General features: G+C 30.9%; 1 protein-coding gene and 1 long non-coding RNA gene across 2 annotated transcripts in view; one reads left to right on the plus strand and one right to left on the minus strand.

Moving 5' to 3' along the window:
• Nucleotides 1–392: 392 nt before the first annotated feature.
• LOC143085274 (uncharacterized) overlaps nucleotides 393–19,128 on the plus strand; it is a 31,736-nt gene continuing 13,000 nt past the window's right edge. Inside the window, exons 1-5 of the mRNA XM_076261565.1 lie at nucleotides 393–478; nucleotides 5,140–5,261; nucleotides 6,713–6,833; nucleotides 8,076–8,221; nucleotides 10,849–10,916. Of these exons, the coding sequence (XP_076117680.1) occupies nucleotides 443–478; nucleotides 5,140–5,261; nucleotides 6,713–6,833; nucleotides 8,076–8,221; nucleotides 10,849–10,916 (493 nt within the window). The 5' untranslated portion in view covers nucleotides 393–442. The remainder of the gene's footprint in view (nucleotides 479–5,139; nucleotides 5,262–6,712; nucleotides 6,834–8,075; nucleotides 8,222–10,848; nucleotides 10,917–19,128) is intronic.
• Nucleotides 2,704–4,364, minus strand: LOC143085220 (uncharacterized). Its single transcript, XR_012981283.1, has 3 exons — nucleotides 4,221–4,364; nucleotides 3,390–3,468; nucleotides 2,704–2,841 (listed from the first exon to the last, which is right to left on the minus strand). It is a non-coding gene; the product is annotated as an uncharacterized LOC143085220 (long non-coding RNA).

Here is a 19,128-nt window from a genome sequence, read left to right on the forward strand (position 1 = left end):
AACTCAATACCAAAAGAAACTCCAACAGTATGTATTGGACTGACGCAAACAAAATAAAAATATCATGAAAACAAAGACCAACTATTTCTTAAAATTAAACGTAAAGTTTTAAAAATCTACTAGTAACAGTAACATTCCTTGACTTAAATGCCTATTAATGTAGACATAATTTTGCAAAACGATATAGTCATATACATTATTAAGTGACAATTCCATTCATATTTTAGAGTGGAAAAAGTTGTTAGCACCACAAAACAAATGAACTACATTCATGATTTCTTAAGAAACATTGTCAAGTAAAACGAGACTCTGATGTATTTAAAATTATTCAGCACTTAAGTCCAGTATATATTATATGATACAGATTTTATTTTTTGTTATTTTTCATTTTAGGTATCGAACAAGTGAATTGTTTGTCAAATGTTGCGATATCGTTACCACGATGGCAAAATATTTTGTTTTTGGTGTTTATATTTTGGTAAGTTAACTACCCTTTTCGCTTATATCAGTTGGGGTTTTACTGTTTTGAGCATGTTATCATTAAACAATTAATAATTTATTCGTATATCTATTTACTTATATGACATAACAGTTATTTTAAAACGTCTTAAATACGTCATTTGCAAATGATATTCATTTTGTGTCGAATTTAATATGTCACGAGTCGACAATATCGAAACAGAGACTACTGTGTACACTTACTATGTACTTCAATCAACGTTAACCAATGCCATTACATCTAGTTCTTTTTATACTTTCATCAGATATTTTTTGTCATATTGTTATAATTTGTGACTAAAGATTAATTCTATGATCAAGATTTAAAAAAAAATTATGTGATTATTTAATCCTCATATTGTTGGTCTTCTTTAATGGTACTACAATAGCCTACAATATATACATTTCAAAAAAAAAAAAAAAAAAATTCTGCTTTTAACTCAACTGGCCCGAAGGGCCAAGTGAGCTTTTCTCATCACTTTGCGTCCGTCGTCCGTCGTCGTCGTCGTTAACGTTTAAAAAAATCTTCTCCTCTGAAACTACTGGGCCAAATTAAACAAAACTTGGCCCCAATCATCATTGGGGTATCTAGTTTTAAAAATGTGTCCGGTGACCCGGCCAACCAACCAAGATGGCAGTCATGGCTAAAAATAGAACATAGGGGTAAAATGTAGATTTTGGCTCATATTTCTGAAACCAAAGCATTTAGAGCAAATCTGACATGTGATAAAAATTTTATCAAGTCAAGATCTATCTGCTCTGAAATTTTCAGATGAATCGGAGAACCCGTTTTTTGGTTGCCGCCCCTAAATTGGTAATTTTAAGGAAATTTTGCCGTTTTTGGTTATTATCTTGAATATCATCATAGATAGAGGTAAACTGTGAACAGCAATAATGTTCAGCAAAGTAAGATCTACAAATAAGTCAACATGATCAAAATGATCAGTTGACCCCTTAAGGAGTTATTGCCTTTTATAGTAAATTTTTAACAATTTTTCGTAAATTTTTGTAATCTTTTACAAAAATCTTCTCCTCTGAAACTACGAAGGCAAATTTTACCAAACTTGTTCACAATCATCATTAGGGTATGTAGTTTAAAAATGTGTCTGTTGACCCGGCCAGCCAACCAAGATGGCCGACATGGCTAAAAATAGAACATAGGGGTAAAATATAGATTTTGGCTTATAACTCTGAAACCAAACCATTTAGAGCAATCTGACATCAGTTCAAATTGTTTATCAGGTCAAGATCTATCTGCCCAGAAATTTTCAGATGAATCGGATATTCCGTTGTTAGGTTGCTACCCCTTAATTGGTAATTTTAAGGACATTTTGCCGTTTTTGGTTATTATCTTAAATATTATTATAGATAGAGATAAACTGTAAACAGAAATAATGTTCAGCAAAGTAAGATCTACAAATAAGTCAAATGACCAAAATGGTCAGTTGACCCCTTCAGGAGTTATTGCCCTTTATAGTCAATTTTACCAATTTTTCTTAAATTTTTGTAATCTTTTACAAAAATCTTCTCCTATGAAACTACTAATAAAAAATGTAGCCAAACTTGTCCACAATCATCATAAGAGTATCTAGTCCGATGACCCTGTCCGCGAACCAAGATGGCAGACATGGCTAAAAATAGTGCATAGGGTAAAATGCAGTTTTTGGTTTATATCTCTGAAACTGAGGCATTTAGAGCAAATCTGACTGGTGGCAAAAATGTTTATCATTTAGATATATCTGCCCTGTAATTTTCAGACAAATCCGACAACCAGTTGTTGGGTTGCTGCCCCTGAGATAGCAATTTTATGGAAATTTTGCAGTTTTTTGCTATTATCTTAGATATTATTATAGTATCTAATGATAACTTATACTATTAATTATGATTTTAACCTTATTTTACATGATTTCCAAAGCATCAGTAAATGCAAGTGAGCGACACAGGCTCTTTAAAGAACACCTAAATGTCAAATAAACTAAATGTATTTTTTTTCCCTCCAATTGCAAGTTATTTCAAGCATAACTGCCAAGCTTTGTCTCAGTCAGATCTATAGTTTCAGAGAAAATCACTATAATGTAAGGCCATATCCTACGGCGATTTCAGTCTAATTTCTTCGAAAAATCCTAATTTCAGTGTATCATTATAAAATGCAGTGTTGAATAATATCTGATCATATACTCATGATCTAAGCATTCAAACAATTAAATAGGATACAAAAGACAACTTTAAGATGATATACAATTTTGTTGTACCTTTTAGAGTTCATTTGAAGGTCTGTTTTGGTCTGTTTTGGTCCATTTTTCCTTCTTCCTTCTTTTTTCATCAAAACTTGATATCTTTTGCCTAAAAAATAAAACAAATATAATTATTTTCCCACAAAAAAATGAAAGAAATGCAATGTTAAATCAATAATTTAAGTGTTTTAGCTGAAAGAACTGTCTCTTTAAATGTCAACAGTCTCCACCGAAGTTTCTATAAGCCCTTATGTGTAACTTGAGTTTTTGGTCTGTTCCCCGAGTGTGACAAATAACGGTTCCCTTTCAGTCAATCAATTATTGTTACTGATATCAAAGTCACTTCATTTATTTATTGCAGTATATTTCTAATAAGTCCACTTTCTTGTATTTTACATTAGAAAATGAGGAGAAAGAGTGATAAAAAATACCTCAAAATGGTTTAAAAAAGGGTTATATCCCTTTGAATGCTGGTAAAAAAAATATTTGGTAAGAATTATAAAATTTAAGTATGTGAGACTGGATTCTGATGTGTATAAATCCAAGGCAAGTGTTTAAATGATGTTTTGTCGGTGCAAAATACAGACGGCACAATGGCAAATTGTAAACTTTTGCGGCCAAAACAAAAAGGAAAACATGACATTAGTTGATACATACCTCAATGCTAAAGTGTCATCTGCAGACCAATTCACATATAAGATTTTTCAACAGAATGATCGTCAGATCATGGTTAACACTGAAATGAAAAAATCACATGTTGTATAAACAAAACTGTAAGGGTGATTTAAAATTTGACACAGAGGCTCACGTAAAATGGGGATTAGCATGGCAAGCTATAAGAAAGATCCCAATGTAATATATGTATGTGGATTCAAAAGTGTATTTCATAAATTATATCATATGAAGAAAAAATAAGACTTCTCTTTAAAACCATTATTGTTTTACCATTTTAAATCAAACAGTCTTGGTAGGGTTTGTGTTTTCGACACCTTGTTGGGTGTGTACCACGACAAACTAGGCGGTCTTGGTTGATATGAGACGGCTCGAAAGACAAGTGCTCAGGGTTGATGCATCTCTTCTGATGACACAGATGAGACACATCAAATTCCTCTGATAGGTCAAATTTCTCAGTGTGCAACATGTATGCAAATCTGTGACCATACAATGTTCTTTTTTTTCTGTCCCTAGGAAACCTAACACTATACACTGAATACAGCTTTGTCTGTCCACCCATTTGACTTAGCAAACACCCGTAAACCCCCATTTCAAGGCAATTTTCCCTCAAACGTGCTTTCTGTGTCTCAATCCATTCCAAATAGTCCATTTTTACAACGTATGAACTAGTTTAGTAATAATTTTTAAAAATGAAAGTACAATAAGGTCACCAGTGCACGTGTAGTTTCCCTAAATAGGTGTAATACCACCATTGATTTTCCCCTATTAGTCTTTGTTAAATTGGCACTTTTAAAAAAAATGTACAGTATTTACCTTTACTTCAACCAAAGAAATACTTTGCATGAATAAAGTTTAATCCTTTCCAGTGCTACAGTGAAAATTTCACACTACATTTCATTGCATATAAGAAAGTAACCAACACCGGAAGTAAACAACCCAATTTTTACACTGTTATTTACTGGTTACCTGCTTTGGTAACTATGTAACCTTAACTTTCCAAAAAGACCATCAAATAAAAAAAGAATGATGCTTTCAGACACCCAACATACATGTTTATGACTCAGAAAAAAATTTAAGTGCATTGAAATGCAGGGTTAATTTTCTTCAACTGTCAAATTCAAGGGAATATTTTTTTAGACCTACTTTCGTATGCAACCGGATGTGACGTACCATGATTTGGTGGTATTATACCTTTAGAGCCTCTAGTTTTTTTTATATAACTTGTTGTTGTATTAAGTGTTTGAGATACACTCCCAAAAATTATCTATGAACGTTATATCGGTTAAATAAACACACAATAGACATGAGTTTACTGGTATACGTTTAGGAGACAGCAACCAGTCCCCCCAAAGAAAAAATCCCAAACAAAAACAAACAAAACAAAACAAAACAAACGACAAGTGAAGTGTGTATGGCAAAGCGCACTTCAATGACACATTGAGAAGGCAAGTATATATGCCATAGGTGAAGGTCCAAACATCTGGAATTTAAGCGAATGTGAGAATATATTAAACAGCCGCACCAAAACATATGCCACCAACATCAAACTTTTCTTAATGGGGGAACCCTTTAGTATAAAAACAATGACGGCGCCAACAAAAGTAATAGCATTGAAATTAACAGGCACACCAATAGTGATCTTGTGAATAATATTGATGCCTTTCAAAGAATATGAATGGAACGAAACTATACTTATCATATGACATTCTTCTGATATATCTTTATTTTTTAGACCTTAAATGTAAAGACTGAGGACAAGATAAAGAATGTATTGGTTAAGATATTGTCAACTGATTGTAGAATGAATGGTTATACAGACTGTCATAACACATATCTTCAAATTTTTTATAAAAAGTGAGTTATTCTTTTTAATTATGCAGGCTATGTTCTCATTCCCATCACATTGATTCACATTATCTGATATTGCTCTGATATCTGATGGCCTTTTTGTAAGGCTAATTGGGTCTGTTAAACCAAGTAAGTTCTGTAGAAGTAAGAAGTACAGCAGATAGTTTTGTACCTTTCCCTTTGACGTTTAAATGTGATTTCTCAAATCGCTTATCAAAAATAACAAATCAACTCAATCAAAGACGTTGTCTTTATTTGTGTCTTTATTTTGCTTTAAATAATCTCTTTATAGAATATCGGGTAAATATATTTTAAGAGTAAATGTACAAACATACTAAACTCCCAGGAAAATTCAAAACTGAAAGTCCCTAATCTAAACATGCTAAAACATGAATAAGAACCTAATCTTAATAGTAAAAGTGTCCTTGGCGTTAATATTAAAATTTAATCCTGGTATCTATATGACTAGTTTATTTCTAAATTTTGATATAAATCAGTTAAGCAACGGAAAATCTAAATAAAGAATAACTACAAAAAAGACAGTTCCCTATTGTTTGTTTCCTTTTCATACTTGTTCATTTGATTCGTTCTTATGGTGTATATAAATTCCAGCTAGTTCACTGTTGTGACGTTTGAAATTTCAATAAAATTTATCAATGTATAACTGATAAATTATTAAGTTACAACTTGATGCAATAATTTAAAAACTTTTACATAAGATGACTTTATTTGCTGTACGGGATCTATATGTTCACGAGACAGTGTTTACTGGACCTTGATCTTAAGTCTTTGATTTCCTGCTCAAGTACGTGTCTCATTTATTATAAGTTATTAGTCAACTATCCATGATGTACGGAATGTTTTTATAGGTGAACATTTCTATCTTGCATTTGTTTTTACATTGAACTTTTTATGGGTCATTGGACATAGTTATGCTTTATTGGAGTGTCTATTTTACTGACTTAACATCATTTTCATGGTTTCTTGGTCAATTTTCAAGTTCTAATGGCCGTTTATCAGTTATATTAGCAATGACACTTATATTGTACGTGTGAAAAGATTGCAGGGTGTGCATATGCATGTTGTCTGGCAGTGTTTATCTGAGACTAACTTCATTCTAATGGCTTATTGGTAAGTTTTCGAAATTAGGTCTGCAATATGCTTACTTTATGTGGCGTATGGCTTTGTCGGGTAGAGTTAAGCTAACCAAGTTTAAATTAATCATTTGATACTTGTATAAAACTTCACATTGCTGACTTTCAAAACATATTTAATCATTATAAATAACCATTCGACATAATTTAACGTGCGCGCTCTTGTTTTTAACATCCATGTAAATTACTTGGAATAAAACTGATGATTTTTAGCATATATTATTTATTACTTAGAAGGAATAAAGCTAAAAATGCTTCTAAAATTTTTGTACTCATAGTTTTCATTTTCTTGTCGCTGTCTAGCAAAAATCCATGTGGTAGGAAAATGTCCTCTGATTGTCTTCAACCACCCGATTATAATCAAGAAAAGACAGATATGATGGCGGTTAATGGAAGCAGCTTCACGTTTGTTTATATTGAAGAGGTATTTCATTCATTTTTTGGGTAAAAAAATATGATTAAAAAAGTGAAAGTGTCGTAGAGAATAAAAAAAAAGTAAATCGCAGATTTAGTTCAAAATTAAATAGTTTACATTCAAATTTGCAAAACCATACAGAGGTATCAAGTGAGCTTAAAAAATCAACCCTGTCATCATATAACACAACAATTGCATTAAAAAAATTAAACAAGATAATAATCCAATCGACAAATATAATGCAGAGCAAGTCACTGAAATAAGAATAGCGTGATTTTTACATTTATATGTAGCTTTTAACAATACTGCAATACACATGCAAATGTTTCATACTTCATGTCAGTCAGTATATGTCCTAAATTTTATTATTCATTCGTACACTTTTGTATTAGTCAAAATTTTATATATACACCCGACGCGCGTTTCGTCTACAAAAGACTCATCAGTGACGCTCGAATCCAAAAAAGTTAAAAAGGTCAAATAAAGTACGAAGTTGAAGAGCATTAAGGACCAAAATTCCTAAAAATTATGCCAAATACAGCTAAGGTAGTCTATGCCTGAGGTAGAAATGCCTTAGTTTTTCAAAAATTCAAAATTAAAGTTAATTTATAAATAAAACAATATCAATGATAATTTATGTCAGCACAAAAAGTGCTGACTACTGGGCTTGTGATACCCTCGGGGAAATAAATCTCCACAAGCAGTGGCATCGACCCAGTGGTTGTAAATAAACTCATCATAGATACCAGGACTACATTTTATATATAGACGCGCGTTTCGTCTACAAAAGACTCATCAGTGACTTTCGATACTTTGTATTAAGAACCTACTTCCATTTCTATTAAAAAACAAACACCGACAATAACAATTTGTTTGCTTTAAATGTGTTTTATGAATTTATTTCAAACGTTCATCATCAATTTCTTCGTTTGTTGAACTTTTCAGATTTTCCCTCAATACCTTGTTGGTTGTATGACGGCACGTTGCACTACTAACCGTGAATTGAAATGAGCCCGCCAAATACCTTATATGAAATATATAGGTCTCCACGTGGTTGCTCTTACCAATCATATTTCAAAAAATAAATAGGAGATAAGATAAATGACCATTTTAGGCAATATCCAGCGTAGAGTTTATATCGGATCCGTTGAAAACTAAACGGAATATCGTCATATTATAAATTGAAAAATTAAGAAACAGGTATGAGATGTGCATCGGAGATTGTATATTAGCCGTTAGTTTAATTTTCAGATGGCAAGTATTAAAAATGTTGTAATTGGAATAACACCAACATCGAAGACCGCTATTCATCCAGTTTCAATGTCTTGTGAAGTAACAAGAAACCAAACACCAAATGGATTCAGAATAAAGACACGAAGTTCAGATGGTCGTTATGAGTATGTAATTTATTCAACACTATCAATACATAAATATGTTTTCAAATACAGATATAGTCAAGGCTATTTAGAATCTTTCTTTTGCTATTAATGATTAGATATAATTTGAAGTAAATCTTCAAAACACCTTCAAATACACATTTATCATTAACAATTATTCCATGACATATATCGAATTACATTCTATACTAACAGCATGTCTTAAATAAGGTACACAACGTTTCATTTAATGATAATTCATAAGTTAAGCTCCTATTTTATTTCTATTGCAATCTTCTCAATTGCTATTGAACATGCTGAATATTCAGAAACAACAACAAAAAATATGCTGCAAAAAATATTGAATTATAAATATTGTACGTTAAATAAGGTATGCAAGATAAGGCATATACTGTAAATTCCAAAATTATTGCGAGCTTTTTATTATTGCGAAAAATGCGACAGAGTTGTAAACGCAATAATTTTAACTTGCATTTTGAAATGTTTTATATGAATAAAACAGGATTTTTTCTCAACATCGTAAAAATTCAAATCGAATTTAAGACTAAAATGAAAAAATCGTAATAGTAAATGCACGCAATAATTTCTGAATTTACAGTATTTAGAAAATAGTATAGAATGAATGCGAGAAAAAAGTTTGTAACTATTGAAAATAATAATGAACAACGGCATTAGTTTATGCAAATCCAATAAAAGGTCCTACGAAATAAAAAAAAATGTTTTTAAAAGAGGTGTTTTAAATTGTCTCCCATATATAAACCACATTCCTCTCCGAAAAGAAAAAAACAGCGGTCGGTGTCTATTTAACTTTAGGAGACGTTCAAAGAATAAACCTTATGAAACGAGTTTTTTATACCCTGGCTGTGCATTATGTTCCCGCTATGGAAACTGAAGGGAACACTACATGAATTCAACTCTTTCTTCATTGTTTATGTTGTTTGTTTAACCAGGCTGAAAATCCCGCTGCAAATGTTTGCACCTTTCCTAAGTCAGGAATCTGATGTACAGTTGTCGTTTGTTTATGTAATTTATACGTGTTTCTCGTTTCTTTTTTTTTAATATAAAATAGACCGCTGGTTTTCCCGTTTGAATGGTTTTACACTAGTAATTTTGGGGCCCTTTATAGCTTGTTGCTCGGTGTGGGCCAAGGCTCCGTGTTGAAGACCGTACATTGACCTATAATGGTTTACTTTTATAAATTGTTATTTGGATGAAGAGTTGTCTCATTGGCACTCATACCACATCTTTCTATATCTATTTAATCTATTATCTGATTGTACATGTTAAACACGTGCTCAATACCCGTGCTTTTTTTCTAATTGTTTACTATAAGGTGACAATCGGTAAACTTCGGAGCCAAAACACGGCCTTTAATGAGCTGCCATATTTGTTAAATTATAACACACAGAGAGAAAAAAAATTGACGATTATACGTAAAAAATGATAAAATTGTGCACAGAAGACTAAGTTTATGATATATACATACATGCATTGGTTCAAGAATTTGATAAACATTATTTTTCACCAGGCACTCGTTTCATATGACTTTCAAGCATGCTCGTCTTATCACATGATCTATTTGCTTCGTGCTCTACAGAAAAACGGGAAAAAACCCAACTGTTTGGTTTGACTGGGCTGTGGATTGCACCGAAGACTTCCCGAACTCGAGATAACAGAGACAATTAATACTATTTGTTATAAAAAATCTTATTACCACTACACCAATTGTAATAAGGCTCTTTTGATATAAGGTTAAGTTCATGATGAATAAAACAAAACCACATTGAAACAATCGTATATCAGGAGTGATAAATTAAATCAATACAATATGGTAGGGTTGTTGTCGCTTTGACACATTCCCCATGCATTTCCATTCTCAATTTTATTAAATTATCAAGAAAGATTGAAGAATATTGGAAAATTGTAAAACAACAAAGATACCGAACTCTGAGGGAAATTCATAACAAGAAGTCCCTAATCATAATGCAAAATCAAAAACGAATGAATAGCAACTGTCATATTCCTGACATGGTAAGGTGTTTGATTAGGGACTTTCCGATTGAATTTTCCTCCGAGTTCAGTATTTTTGTGATTTTACTTTTTCGTATGTAGAAAATGGTAGGTTGAACCTTGCTTTGTAGCTAGCTTAAACCTCTCACTGATTAGAAATATAATGAATGTGTGGTATCACATTTAGTTCAGCTTGTTAATGTAGTTATGTAGATAAAAGCTTTTATTTTTTTCTTTCACTAGAAGTTAAATGCTACAAATTTTGACATGATAAGTTAAACGTGATTTGTCTTATTCTATGTTTGATTAGATAAATGAACAACAATATGATATGATGATCACGTTTAATATTGCAAAACACAATACACTAAGTATGTTTTATATCGAAGAATTATTTGCATAAATATTAATATCTTCATGCAGTTGCCTTACATGTAAATATTTCTTCTTTTATCATAAAAATAATTAGAAAGCGATACGGAAATCAGTTCAAGTTTCTGCCTTATTGAATATCAAAAGCAGAAATGTATAGAAAATATATTTGTAGTGTTCAAGCATATGTAATGGATTAAAACTAACCGATATTTAATTTGTTTGTTTTTTTATCTCCAATTTAGGTTCGAACTTCTTATTGAAGTTGTTTGTATGAACTCAAATTGCTCCGGACAAAAATGTGAAATTTGCGGTGAGTAAAATAAATCACTAAGTTAACAGCCATGCAGAAATTTCGTGATTTGCATTCTTGTTGGTTCGCCTCACGGTACAAAGCTAATAGTGTTAGTCAATACACGCCATTTTGAAATTATAAGTCATTCACAATAAGTGCAGGTTGGTAGCTTATTTATGTTTGTAAGATTCTTTTGGCTTGAATGAGATATATTTCAAAAAGCGTCAGAAAGGTTAGGAGATTTTATATACTGATGTTCTGATAGTATGGGTATTTAAGATCAGATATATTGTTACAAATGTATATAAGCGTTGACAATGTAATTATTAACCTCTGAAAATCGTAAATTTTTAATCATCTCTTTCTTACTCCTTCTTGTCTATTTAGGTTTTCTTCTTATTATTGTATTAACATTAAAAACCACGATGAACATGTCAAGTCTTTAAATCATACATGTTATAATGCATACTGACACTTTATTTATTCATTTGCCAATAAAAACCCAACTGAACGAATATATGGTCATTCAAACTCTTGAATAGCTAAGTGAGAAACGTGCTTTTGATTTTAATCGCGAAGAAATACACCGTACAAACTTCATAAACATTTCGGTATCACATTTATTTCAGCTTGTTAATGTAGTTGTCACACAAATTATATCATTAAGAGGACATCTGTTCAAATCTACTTTAGAAATTTACTTACATTTTTGTGGAAATAAAAATTTCCCCAAATTATGCAGCGCCTAGACACAAATTATTCACTCACAAACTTTTTGAATCTGATGTTCAGTAATTGTGGTTTGTTGATGTGGATCATAAGTGTTTCTCGTTTTTTATTAGACTGTTGGTTTTCCGTTTGAATGGTTTTACACGAGCGATTTTTTATGGACCGTTTGGTGTTAGCCAAGACTCCGTGATAATGACCATACTTTGAACTTTAATGGTTTACCTTTAAAAATTGTGACTTGGATGCAGAGTTGTCTGATTGGCACTCCTACCACATTTTCTTATATTTTGTTCCACGGTATTGACATCGAGGTACGAATACAAACCAGGGGCCTGTTTATCGAAGCATTCTTAGGATTATGACATAGCTTAGTCCTAAGTGGGTTTATCAAACATGTCCTAACTTAAGATAATCATATGAATGGTCCTAACTTAGGATACCAATTTAGGTGTCTTAAGATGGTCTCAGGATGGTCCTAACTTTAGGATGTACTTAGGATTGTTATTTTATTAACAAATATGGCCTGTTTTGGAAGTATTTACTTTAATGCACATATTGAATATCATTTCCTCTTTTCAGGACCATTGGTTGCAACATTTGACTATTTACTAAAAAACAAGATTTTACTCTTTTCAACTTGGTCCAGGAGAGTCGCTCTGCATCTTTAAAATTCAGATTTCATGTCTTGCGCATATTCACGCATATATTTTTTTGCAGAATAGTTGAAGTTCTCCGTATTTATATGATGGATGCACGAGATTTGTCATTGAATTCTAAGTAGGAAACCGTGACGCTCCGAATTCAACTCATTCAAAATATATAATGATTTTTACCGATTACTATGGAACGCCAAAACTGTCTTATTATGGCCATTTGCCATTATATGATGTGATTTTAACCTTATATGATGTGAATTTGTCAATAAATGATGTTTACAAACCTTTATATGGTGTCTAGTTGCCGGTGTCATCCTGGTTTGCCCACTTTTAATAACATGCATATGTAAACATAGGGGAATTTTTGTTTTAACAGTTATAGTTTATTTCAGAATAATAGTCATATTTTTACCTTTAATTCACCTGTAAAATTAAAAATATATATATATTATATTCTGCTATTAAACTAAGGAAAATGTGCAAAAATTTCTACATTTTGTAATTTTTTCTGGCAGGAAAATGTATTTAATTTGACAAACAGAAAAAAAAGAAATAGGTAAAAATGTGTACTAAAAAATGTTTATTATTTTTACAATTTTCCAACAAATAGTTTCAATTATTGGTTCAGTCTGAAAAAAAGTAAAAAGTAATATAATGAAACTAAAAAGACGATGATACATAGAAATAGACACCAGACTCCAATTACTGAAAGACTGTTACCAACAAGGACTTATCAACGATTACTCTGACGCAGCTTCCTATCTTATCCATTTGAACTGAACAATTAAGTGCAATATTGCAATTTGTGACTTCGTAAATTTAATGTATTGGGAATTTTGATGTAGATATAAAAGATTGTATCTCTTAACTTTTTACATATAGTGCCCCATATTAATTATTTTACCATTATGATAGTGCTTTATTTATTTCTTTATACAATACATTTATAAAATTGATTCATATATATTAAATAAAATATGTTTGCAATAACAGAAAACTTGTAGTGGTGTATTTATATCATGAAAATCATTCAGAAACTAATGAATTACAAAGACACTTTTATAACAGAATGTCATTGTTTGTCATTGTACATGTATGAATTCATTGAATTGATATTAAATTATTGAGAAAAAATATTGGATTTTTTTTTTTTTTTTTTTATACAACTTAAAATGAAATTACAAAAAAAAAACCTTGATATATAGAAAACATTAACAAAATTTTATATACCGAAGTTGAAACAGACTATACAATTGTATGCTCATTAAACCTTTTGTCTTTTTGTTTTCTTTACAAATAGATAATTGGTAGAATTAAAAGTGGGCAAACCAGGAGCAAACCCTAGTTGACATTATATGATTTCCAAATATCCTTATATGATGTGCATATACACTTTTATGATGTGCATATATACTAATATGATGTGCAAATATCCTTATATGCTGTGCAAATATCCCTATATGATGTGCATAAATACTTATACTTATATAAATACTTATATGGTGTACAAATATATTTATATGATGTGCATATTTACCTATATGATGCGCATATATACTTACATGATGTGCATATATACTTATATGAGATGTATGTATCCTTAAATGATGTCCAAACATTCTTATATGATGTGATTGTGTCCTTTTATTATGTACAAATAGCATTATATGATGTGCAATTGTCTTTATATTATGTGCGTTTACCCTTATATTATGTGCAAACATCTTGGTACCTTTGATAACTATTAAAACTATTTTAACCACTGGGTTGATGCCACTGCTGTTTTGACGTTTTGTCCCCGAGGGTATCACCAGCCCAGTAGTCAACATTTCGTTGCTGACATGAATATCAATAATGTGGTCATTTTTTATAAATTTTCTGTTTAACAAAACTTTGAATTTTTCGAAATACTTAGGATTTTCTTATTCCAGGCATCGATAAATGGACAAACGGGACTTATCTAAGCTTACTCTTAGCATGTATGGGCCCCAGTTACAATATTCATGCCTTACGCTAATAAAATAACAAGGTAATCAAGCGGGAACGTGTGAAATAAGGGTAAACAGAAGGTGGGAACAGTCGTTCAGTCAGGGGACCCCCCATGGTCAAACAATGAAGACGAACTCTATATTATTATTCCCATGCAGAGACCTTACTAACAATATTTACATACAATAACAATATATAAGTATACACAATGTTCATCAAATGTCTTTGTATACACGTTGGCTAACAGTAAACGACGAACGCGAAAATATAATAGAGTGTTTACTGAGTAGCCTGAAACAGTCGTATGTACAAACCTACAACTTATACCCTAAACCGTAACAATATAAGGACAAAATCACAGCATATAAGGATGTTTGCACATCATATAAGGATGTTTGCACATCATATAAGTATATTTACACATTATATAAGTATATTTGCACATCATATAATGAAATGAATCGAACCACATAATATAATGATAAGATCACATCATATAAAGATGTTTGCACATAATATAAAGGTAAACGCACAGAATATAAAGACAATTGCATATCATATAATGTCATTTGTACATAATATAAGGACACAATCACGTCATATAAGGATGTTTGGACATTATATAAGGATACATGCACCTCATAAAAGTGTATATGCACATCATATAAGAATATTTGGACATCATATAATGTCAACTGGACACCATATAAAGGTTTGTACACGTCATATATTGTCAAATGCACATTATATAAGTGTAATATCACATCATATAATGGCAAATGGCCATAATATGACAGTTTTGGCGTTCCATAGATTAAATATTTAGTTTATAACTATTTACAATTAGTTTGTTCAATTCTTAACGTAGTTATAATTTTTATCTTTGTTTCAAAGAGTTTGAATGTGCAATTATTATATAAACACTAATTATTATTTTTAATTAAAAACGAATAAAAAGTTTCTAATTATTATTATTTTTTAAAAATCATAATCATTGGTAAAATTTGATACTATCTTTTATTTTTTCATTTTTCATATACATCTCTGAATAGTAACCAAAGGCACCAGGATTATAATTTAAAACGTCAGACGCGCGTTTCGACTACATAAGACTCATCAGTGACGCTCAAATCAAAATATTTATAAAGCCAAACAAGTACAAAGTTGAAGAGCATTGAGGATCCAAAATTCCAAAAAGTTGTGCCAAATACGGCTAAGGTAATCTATGTCTAGGATAAGAAAAGCCTTAGTTTTTCGAAAAATTCAAAGTTTTGAAAACAGGAAATTTATAAAAATGACCACATTATTAATATTCAAGTGAACACCGAAGTTTTGACCACTGGGCTGGTGATACCCTCGTGGTAAGTCGGTCTTAACTCTATCCTAATTTCATTGGACAGTTTCGATAAACAGGCCCCCAAAACGATGACAAACGTGGTGATTAAAAACGAAAAATAAATTAACACTATATCTGTAATGATTTCGATTGGCTCAACTGGATTTATCATCGTCAGGAACGCTCAAATTATAAAAACATGATGTACATGAACAACACACGTAAATATCTCCTTAATTAAAAAGACTTGTCAATTTTCCAATTGTCAACATTCCATTTTTCAACAGAAACATACTCTCTTCCTACAAATAACGAAAATAATTTTATTGTTATGCATTTTCACAAACTGCAGACTTCATTAACAGGGATGTACTACTTATAGAAAAATTCAGATAGAATTAAAGAAAGAACGATTGCAATCGATATGTTTTTTTTTTTAAAGATGATCGGGTATAACACATGTATAAAAAGCAAACTGGTCTTAATTGTATATAAAATTATATAAAGGTTTGTCAACATTTGGTTTTAGTTCATGTTATATACGTATCGTTCCCTTTTCAATAGATTAAATGCATATTCTCTGATAATAGATTGAAAAATCGGATAAAGGTATTTTTACTTTTATTACTCTTAGCATGTTTAGATATTGTGTCGCTCAGGCTTTCATTTTCCTTCTAGATCTAGTTTTGTTTCCATGAATTAAGTGTGACTTTTAAAATATCTAAAGCTTTTAGACATTTTTATATGGGAAAGAAAGGGTAATGTTCTATCAAAAACTATACCATAACATTTGGTTTCTTCATCTATTCAAATCTGGTTTCGATTCAAAATGAGTAAAGCTAGGGATCTAGGTGCAATTTCCGTCTGCTCTAAAATTGTACCCGAATGGTTTTCGACGTTAACAATTTTAAACCCTTTTCAAAAGCCAATGCTTTTCTTTCTATTGTTGTTAAATGAAAATGAATGAAACATTCTGAAGCCTTCACGACAAGTAACAGGTCAAATAAAAAAATTAACTTAATTACAGAGTTAATTTGTTTAAAGAGAAATTCCGCGATTTTTTACTTATCATCTTAATATGTTCGTCTTAACATAAAAAACACGATCACAAAGTTTTATATTTATATTCCTTCTAATAACGGAGAAAATCAAGTATTTGTAACTTTTTTGCTTGACCTACGAGAGTGGGTTGTGACGTTTTAGCCCGATTTGTTGAATCCTGGGAAAAAATAAAATCTGTTAAAGTCTTAATTTCTTCTCACAATACTACGTAATTAAAAGCGCACGTTGGTCGTAGTTAATAACCACAATATCAAAATAAACGTGCGTGTACCGTTTTGTATTATTATTGTATTATTGAATAAAACTTCCTATATAATTATATGAATATAAATATTTTCGAATTAATTTCAAAAATTATTGTTGGGATTTTTTCATAAAATATCTGTTGAACATTTTTACTGATCTTAAACTGAAAATATTTTACGTTTTATTTACCGTTATAACTTTGATAACCATTTCAATGAAAAATATGTGTGAACAGAGTGTGTATATTATTTTGTAAAGTCATTGTATATTTCTCGATTTGCGTAAAATTGGTTTGAACTTTACCTTGCAGCAATTTAGCCTCAGGTGTACACAGTTGTGAATTCAAGTGTTCACAGCTGTGAATGTTGTCATTTCGAATGAATTAACAGAAAGGGTATAGCGAGTTTAATACACCGATGACAATAGAGAAACAATAATTTAATTGTATAAATTTATTGAAATAAATTTTTAATTTCGGAAGTGTATGCAACATAAAAATGAAACAATTTCCGATAACGTTCTATGCAATTAGCATAAAATTAAAATATTAAGTTGAAAGAACCTTAAAAATTAAATGTTGCGTTTCCCAAATAAAAATTATTGCACGTCTGATTCACTTTACCGGAATTTTTTAACTTGTGTTTAAATCTGGCGATTTTTAAATGCTAAGTATCGCAAATCTTTCGCAATTTCAAAGTGTTTAATTGAAAAAAAATTATGAATACAACAGTGGAACTAGCATGATTTTTTTTTTCTTTTTAACATTTCGATCTTACTTATTTAAATTAATCTGACAATCACTAACTAAATTATTTGTGAAAAGAATGCTAATTATCGTTTATTTCATTAATGGATATACATATATTATAAATCTTATCTAATACATTATTTTGTTTGAGGATTTTTTTTACAAGTTTGTTTTATATTTTATGCATGATAATTGTGTGCAATATTGAACAGGATAGCGGTCAATTATCCAAATTAGTAGTACAGTAGTTGTAATAAAAGGCATATCTTAGTAATGTAAAACAGTTGCTATTGACGATTTTATATAGATTAATTCGTCCCAACCTCGTTGTTTCTTGAAACAATCTTTACTTGTATACTTGTAAGTTTTCTGGCGTATAAGTGCCATTGAGGATGAGTTCCAGAGGTCCTCTCTACCAGAAAAAGCAGACTAGTAGCGTTTCGTTAATATGGTTGTTGGGACAGACGAGGCCAACCACTTGTATACAGATAACCAGAATTACCATATAAGCTTATGTTGTCAACACCATCAGAGAAGAGTTCCCATCGTCGAAAGTGGTACATGAAGGCTTCAAAGAATGTACAAGTGGCATGTCTGACTCTAAACAGTTTGTAAACGGACTTAACAGTGACCTATAGACCGCTAATTGTTCTTGATATTTGAAAACTGCATGCATATATACGTTTTTGAGAGTGATTATTTATCTTGTGTCTGACGAAAACTAAATGCCTGCATGGTAATATCGTTCGTTTTGGTTTGGTGAGTGTTCTCTCCAAAAAGTAATTATATATTTCACAAATATATATCACGAAGAAGCTCTGAAGGTACATACTACTCCCATTTTGTTTGGGTGTTAAACATCAATGTTTACAGCAATATTTAATGAATAAAATGATGAGGGTAGAAAGAAATATGAGCGTCATGTGGCAAATATTACATCATCTCGGACCATGCCTAGTTGTCAATCTGTATTCCAATACAACCATATTGAGTAGCTAGTATTACAGGTTTCTTATGTCGTTTTACTTTAAGATGTATGAAATTAGGAACACGATGTGTGATTTTGTATAACTAAAAATATCAAAGCGAGCAATAACTTTGTCATGCAAACATTTGTTTCCCAATGTGCCTCTCTTTTTATATCCGCTTCTTTGCAATAACTAGTTTCCATCTTCGTCGATCTTTCTCTTTATTTTTTCTCTATTCGGTTATATATTGTTTTCAATATTCCACTCTATCTACACTTCTTAATTTTAATACAATGACAAATTCCCGTGTCATCCTAGACATCCTAATCCTTATAAAGATATAGGGGACATAAGACAAAAAAACCGGACAGACATAGAAGGGATTCTCAGCTTATCTTCAAGTGACTATAAGTGATGCATTACTGTATATCGACAAAAGCTTGTATTTGCATGAAGATTTTTTTTTTCAAAAAGGCTCCATAATCATTACAAAACA

Source organism: Mytilus galloprovincialis, chromosome 1, assembly GCF_965363235.1.
Source record: "Mytilus galloprovincialis chromosome 1, xbMytGall1.hap1.1, whole genome shotgun sequence".
NCBI classification, from domain to species: domain Eukaryota; kingdom Metazoa; phylum Mollusca; class Bivalvia; order Mytilida; family Mytilidae; genus Mytilus; species Mytilus galloprovincialis.